At 26.4% G+C, this 8284-nt stretch overlaps 1 protein-coding gene across 1 annotated transcript; it reads left to right on the top strand.

Annotated features, from left to right (window-relative positions):
- The first annotated feature begins 584 nt into the window (after positions 1 to 584).
- Positions 585 to 3512, top strand: LOC126554488 (uncharacterized). Its single transcript, XM_050209564.1, is given in 3 exon segments — positions 585 to 767; positions 1814 to 1909; positions 1911 to 3512. Coding segments are annotated over 3 exon segments (1881 nt in total).
- The last annotated feature ends 4772 nt before the right edge of the window (positions 3513 to 8284 follow it).

Raw genomic sequence — 8284 nt, 5'->3', positions numbered from 1 at the left:
TATTATTTATATATATATATATATTTTAAATCTCCTTCACCTTGATTAATACAATTAAAATAATAAAATAAATTCGTGAATAATTAATTAATATTACCATTGATTATAAATTATTATAGATTGCTCACTGCAGTACGAAATACGCTGCGCGCTAAATGGCGAGTACCGCAATGTAGCGCTTCGAGCGGTATTTAATTATGGCGTGTACCGCAATAATCGCTAGTGTAGTTCATAGGAGTAGGGATCGGTTTTAAGATTTTCACAGCAAAAACAGACGTGGGGATGTGGAATCTTGATTTGTAAATAATTTTAATACATTTATATTAGTTTTAAACTGTAATTTTAACACATTTCTCAAACAGCTGAGTGTTTGAGTTGTAAAGAAAGTAGGTAAATATTGGTATAAGTTGTTGATGTTTGTGTGGGATGGCATTTTTGTATATGAATAACTATTACCCAAAAAACTGTATTGTAGTGATATTGAAAATGGTGTGCCAATTATTAAAAAAAAATGAATTAAATTTATTTTATTTTTTCAAAATACAAACTTTTAAGTAGGTATATATAGTATATTATATTAATTAATGCATACAGGCATATCAGAGTCTATAAGTATCCATGAAACCAAATTGGAATTAGAGTATGGTATGAATTCTGAAGAACTAGCTGATGCTTCAATTAACCCTAAGTATAGGACCGTTCGTCATTGGTATGACACTTGGAAATTAAATAACCTCGGATCTTCTACTGAACTTAGTGTATTACAGGTATGCATAATAATATTATAAATTTCAATTTAATACTAGTAAAAGCCATAATAAAAAAATTAGTTTTATTATATAAACCTTTAAATAAAATATAGATCTGTAAAAATAGTATATTAAAAATTTAAATTATAACATTTAAAAACAATGTATGTTAAGTGTGTCAAAGGTTAAGAGGTTTCCTTGAAGGTTAGGATAGGTTAAGCAATATTACTAATTGTTGACATCATAAATTGAAATTTCAACACATTATTTATAAATTATAATTTATTGAACTCACCTAATATAATGGGTAAATATAAATTATAATATAAACATTTAATCATTAAATCTTGAAATAAATACATATAATTTTGACCAATTTAAAACATATATTTTTACAACATTTTCTTATAGTATTATTAACTACCCATCTATAATTTTTCACAAAAGTCAAATATGTAATTTTACTCAATTTTTACATCATAAATTGATATTAAAATTGTTTGAATATAAAAATAACTTAAAGGGATCAGGTAAAAAATAATAATAGAAATAAAATAAAATTATATATAAAACTGAGAATTACTTAGCTCTCAAGTCTAATAATGTTAACTATACATATGGAATGTGGATTTATGATTATGTATGTATTATTATTCTGATTTAATAAATTATAAAAAAATATAAATAGGTAAATGAATAAATACAAGTTACTTTATAATTTTATATTAATATGTCTCCTTAATAATTTATTATGTTGTACCTATTATATTAATTAAATAAATTTGGGCAAGTGACCATAATACCATAAAATTCCATATGAATTCATAACACCACTTATTTTTAAATAAAAATTTTTTGTATTGTTATCAAGTAAAAAGAATCTAATTAAATACATTAAATAATTAAATTAGGTACTTAATTTTTATTAAAAAATTTTTAAAAAATATTTCATTTTTAAAATTACCAATGGACAATGTACTTTTATAATCTTATCCTACAGTAATACACTGTAAAAACTGATATTAAACTTTGTATTACTTAATTCTTAAATAAATATTTTGTAGAAACTTGAAGATAAGAAAACCGATTATGAAAAATGTGGAATTATTGTAAGGTTTAATGAAAATCCATTTGCTAGACTAATGGTCACTCCTATTATGCCAAAGAGCTCATAAATTAGCTTTTTCTAAAGATATTGCTTTTGCAGACAGTACTGCGTCATGTGATACTCAGAGTCATTCTGTTACATTTATGCTAACATCATGTGGTATTGGAGCTATTCCTCTGGGAATGTTTATAACAAAAGGACAAACAGTTGATGACTATAAGACTGCATTTTCATTACTAAAAGATTCAGTTCCTAATAGTTTTAATGGCCAAGGCTTTCCAAGACATTTTATAATTGATGATAGCGAGGCAGAAAGACAAGCACTAAAATCAATTTGGCCACAATCAAATATTTTGCTTTGTAGGTTCCATGTATTACAGTCAGTTTGGAGATGGTTATGGGATGTAAAACATAATATCAAAAATGAACACAGACAATTGTTATTTAAATTATTTCAAAGTATTTTAATTGCACCTGATTATAATAGTGCTCACAATGCCTATACTACTGCTACTGGCAAAATAAACACTATAAATAATAGTATAAGTGATGAAATTATACCTCTTAAGTATGAAAAATGGGTGAAATATATGACTAATTATTGGGCGAGGAAAGAATTATGGTGTCTAGCTTTTAGAGATGCTACTGTCCATGGTAATCAGACCAATAATTTTAGTGAAGTTAATGTACGGATTTTTAAAGACATAATACTCTCTAGAAATAAGGCATATAATGCCATTGCACTGGTGGATTTTATTTGTACTGGCCTCGAAGATTACTACTTAAGACGTTTAAGGACTTTTGTTAATGGTAGAAATGACACAGCTCGATTGCTTTTTGAAGATCAAATAAAAAGAGCTGTTTATATTAATAAAGATTCAATAGAAAAATTGCCTAACAATATATTTAAAGTACCATCAGGGTCCGATTGTAGTTATTATGAAGTAGATGTCACTCATGGATTTTGTACTTGTTCCAAAGGAAACTTGGGAGCTTTTTGCAAGCATCAGGCAGTAGTATACTATCACTTTAACAGAGCCATGCCTAATTTACCAGCTATTACTGTCGATTCTCGCTATATGCTAGCTAAATTAGCTTTTGGAGAAAATGTACCTGAAATAGCATTTTATAAGCCACTTCATCTTGAAAAAAATAATTGTCAATCTAGTGAAGAAACAACAGAAATTGTTGAAGATAATATATTATCATCTCCAATAAGAAATACTGTAGTTGAAACTGATGATCATCTTGATAATCATAATATTGATCAACAGTCGGATGAATATGTTAACCAGATTCAAGAATTAATAAAAACAAATTTTGAAAAATTTAAAAGTAATACTTCAGTTTCTATACTCTCTAAATGTTTAGATCGTTTGAAGAAAGTTAAGTCGATTGCTACTTGGGAATCATTTTTGAGTACTGCTGGTAGTACTATATCACTAAGACATCGATCTCGTGCCACTATTCATGTACAGCCTACTACCATAAGTAGAAGAAAGCCAGGTGTCACAAGAGGTAGTAAACGTTTATTAGTAGGACGACCAGTGAAAACAGACAATAACAAAAGAAATGTAATAAAAAGAAAAAGAAATTTAGCCGAAAATGTGAGGAAAAATGTCCCAAATGCCAAAGGTCATTATTTCTATTACTAGTATCAACCTATTATTATTTACTATTTTCATCAAATTTTATTATGCATATTTTTATTGTTATTATATACATATATATATTATAAGTAGCACTTATATATATTATATTATATATTATTTTATTTGTATTTTTTTGTATTTTCTGTTTTTATGTCTGTGTGTTATTTAATAATATTTAAACAATACATTTAAAACACACTTTTTTTTAAAACATTCATTAATTTCCTAAAATATTATAATTACATAAAATATAAAACGCCAAGTTGAATTTTCCATTAATGTTTTATTATTTGTAATATATAAGTAATATATATTATCCTAATTTCTAATATTGTACCTTACTTTTAAATATTGTATATGTACTATGTTATTAATTCCAGTTAAATAACTATTACCTACATCATTATTATTCATTATAGAGGAGATAAATACTTATCTAAAGTCATTGAAACGATTGTCATATTTAATTTTAACTTCAGTGATAGGTCTTAAAAAATATAAAGCTACAGTAAGTAAAATAAATGGATGAAAGTTGAATATATATAGTAGGTATGTAAAAAAATCAAAATATATTTTTCTCAGTTCAAAATCTAATAACTGAATTAAGTTTTTTAATGACTTAGCAGATTGGACAAGTGAAACTCATCTACTTACTCTAATATATTTATCCTTTTTGTGTTTTTTATTTTTTTTTCACTATTAACTTTTATAAAACACAATAACAATTAGCAATTATTTTTCACTGTTTGACAACTAGGTAATTGTTCATAACATAATATGCTCTAGGCACTAACTTTATTGAGACTTTATTAATTTGTTACTATTAACTAATTAATATTAATATTAATATTTTTTAATTATTATCATGATAAGATAAGAATTAGATTTTTATATAGATAGTAGAAACAACCAATCAGAAGGCTAAAATGCGGCCGGGTACCTATACTATGGTTTTGGGGGACGAAGTAAAAATAACATACCTTTTTAATTACGATGTTACTACTGCTATCGGAAGCTATGAAATGCGATAGTAGACGAAACCGAGAAAACACGTGTGTCGCGGTCGGCTGCTTAACACGTACTGGTATTTTTTTTATTTTTTTTATTTTTTTGTTAAACTATGGTATTTGAAAAAAATATATTTATTTTAATATAACACTTTCATTTATCTTTTAGGTGCCAACACACATGTTGGCTAAACAATTATAACGACACCAACAAAATCACGCCATTATCGTGAAAAAATATCAGATAAAATGTTGGAAGGTCAGTATAATTTAAATTTATTGTAAATTCTTAGTTAGTACCTATAGAAGTATAGTGAAACCTCTATATAGTGAACAATCATTGAGATCTGATATATTATAAAATATAATTTAATAATATATTTTTATAGATTCTAAATCATTGTTTTCAATGTCACCTGAACTGTTAAAAGTGAAAACACCCGAATTTAAGTACCAATCTGTAATGGTGAATAGTTTTAACTTAAATGATGCAGGAACGTCTATGTTTAGTCCATCTCTTTCTATTACACCAAATACACCAAAATATATTTCCAATTTATCTGAATTACCATTGAGTTCCAAAAAAAAAAAAATACTATTTCTACGCAAAATCTACAATTAAAAAATGAACAGTTAAAAAACCGATGCAAACGATTGCAAAAGCTACTAAACAAAAAAAGGGCAACAATAAGTTTTTTAAAACATAATTTTAAACCATATAAAAAAAAACAAAAAATAAATATAAAAGAATTTTTACAATCAATCAAATTTCCATCTTTTTCATTTGAATAAGTTCAAAAAGTTTAGTGACCATGCAAATTAACCACAAATCGCGTAAGCAATGGACTAGTGAAGAAAAAAAATTATCTTTATCTCTTTATTATAAATCGCCATCGACATATAAATATATGCGTGAAAATAAAATTATTTTACCTGGCGAAAGTACAGTGCGTCGTTGGCTAAACTCAATTAGTTATTCAACTGGATTTCCATCTCGGTATACGGAACAAATTAAACTTAAAGTTTCTTGCATGAGTTTTCAAGAAAAAAAAGTTATTATTTTATTAGATGAGATTTCAATTAAAAAAGCGATAGAATACAATAAAGCTTTAGATATAATAGAAGGATATGAAGATCTTGGAACTTTAGGACGAACTAACAAAATTGGATCTTATGCACTTGTCATAATGATCCGTGGTTTGTATGTTAATTGGAAATTTCCATTCTGCTATTTTTTTACCGGTAATGGAATAAAAGGGGATAATTTAGCTATCATACTTAAAGAATGCGTAACAAAATTATTAGAACTTGGTTTAATACCTTTTGCTGTAGTCTGTGATCAGGGATCACAAAATAGAAGAATGTTTTCATTACTTGGTGCAACATCAGTAAATATAAATGGTCAAAAATTGTTTTTAATTTACGATATGCCTCATTTAATAAAAAGTTTACGGAATAATTTATTAGATGGTAATATAAAAATTGAAAATAAATTAATTTCATTTAAAGACATTAAAAAATCTTATGAAATTGACGTAAAAAATAATATTGCACGGGCAATGTGTAAAATTACACCAGCTCACATTGCCCCAAACGCTTTTCAAAAAATGTCGTGCAAGTTGGCAATACAAATTCTTAGTAGATCTGTTGCAGCTTCTATTAAAACGTGTGTTGCTACTGGTGAATTAAAAACCAATACCGCACTAGACACGGCAAATTGTATAGAAAATGTTAATGATATATTCGATTCTGCAAATAGCAAACATTTGTAAGATGCAAATCCAAATATACGACCTCTAAGCAAACGCAATTCTCAAGTACTTCAAAATTTAAAAAACTTTTGTGCACTTTTTGATAAAGCTGTGAAAATAAATTTAAAAAATAATAAATTAACTACACCTCCTTGTTTTGTTGGACTGAAATGGACATTAACAGCAATTATTGGTCTTTATGAATCAGAAAAAACAATAATGAATCAACATATTTCAAATAAAGAATACTTTTTAATGACAAACAAATCAACCCAAGATCCATTACAAAATATGTTTTCCATAATGTAACAGAAAAACGGCTATAATAAGAACCCAACTACACGAACATTTCGTTGCTGTTTTAGTGCGATTTGTTCTTATAGCTTAATGAAATGTTCTGAAAGTTCTAATTGTGAAGAAGATGGTGAAGAATTTTTTAATGTGGAAACTCTGAATGATGTTTAAATAACCAGACCTACATACTCCGAAGAAAAATTCAAGAAGACGATTTTGGTAGTGATATGTGTAATTTAAGTAAGGATTGTGATACTGAATCGAATACTAGTTCTGGTTCTATAGTTATTAACACCACAAATTATAAAAACTCATTAGAAAATTGTGCTGTCATTTATTTAGCAGGATACTTGGCGTACAAGTGTTTAAATAATTTTATTTGTGATGAATGTATAAAAAAAATCTTATTACATCTTTAGATTTAAACGATGAATCACAATTATTGTTAACATTCAAGATGTTTGATGTAAATGAACCATCAACACAAGGATTAAAAGCACCATCAAATATCATTGTAAAAATTACAAATACATGCCTCAACATTTATAATGAAGAATTTGAAAAAATAAAACACGAAAAACAAATAGTTTTTAAACTTATAGATATTTCAAAAAGAAATATTAATAAATATATTTTTAATTTAATTGAGTCACCGTGTAAGCCTCATTATTTATATATAATTGAATTATTATTTAGGACAAAAATATTTAAAGAGTGTAAACGGACCAACACAGAGTTACACAACAAGGCTGTCCAGCATATCGCAAAACTAAAAGTATTTAATCACAATTAATAAATAATCAAGATTTTCAAGAAGACCATATCGTTACGTATCGGGTTTTTGTAGTGATACGTATCGAAATAAAACCGATACACATCGAAACGTTAAACAATTTTGGATGTTCAATGAGAACGTTCCGGCTTTCCAACGTTCCGATTATGGTCATATCTTTTTTGGTTTTTATCAACAACACTGTGTACGTCCCGCCAAAATACAAATTTTAACTGATAATATACATATTACCATTGATTAAAAATTAAAATATATTAAAATCAATAATATTACTAATTGCATAATTTTAAATGTTTGATGTTAGGTAATTATTACTTACACTTTAGTACTGATTTTCTTGTTTTTTGGATTTCAATTTGATTTGAAAGTTCATAATGGAATTAATTTCTTTTGAAATTTTTTTGAATAAAAAACAATTTAACTACATTTATGATAGCAATAAAAGGAAAAGAAATGGTTAGTACACAACATTTAAACCAAACTTGTGACCTAATATGTATAATAATAGATACTATTAATCCATTCAGCGGTTAGGCCATCTATTGTCTGTAGGTTAGGTTAGCTCTTAAGTCTAACTCATATTTTGAAAATTCAATATGTCTTATAAATTATAATTAATACCTACTTAAATGTTTATTATTTTAGGAATACTGTCTAATTTAATTGGTCAAAGATCCAAAATGATCAAACTAAGTTATTTTACTCAGCAGCAATGCTTAAATGATGATGAAGTTCTATATACTGCTACCTCGTTCACTGAAAAAGTATTAAAAAATTCATTGTATGTTGAATCTGTTGTCTCCAAATTAAGAGACTGTGATTTTAAAAGCCATTTCCGTCTAAGTAGACAAACTGTTGAAGTAATTACTTATTTTACATAAATTTCTGTAATTAGCATTGTTTTCCTATATTTCAAATATAAGTTAAATA

The sequence above is a fragment of the Aphis gossypii genome, unplaced genomic scaffold (genome assembly GCF_020184175.1).
Source record: "Aphis gossypii isolate Hap1 unplaced genomic scaffold, ASM2018417v2 Contig00520, whole genome shotgun sequence".
NCBI lineage: Eukaryota > Metazoa > Arthropoda > Insecta > Hemiptera > Aphididae > Aphis > Aphis gossypii.
The sequence above is the reverse complement of the archived record's forward strand: the minus strand, read 5'-3'. Positions and strand labels throughout refer to the sequence as shown.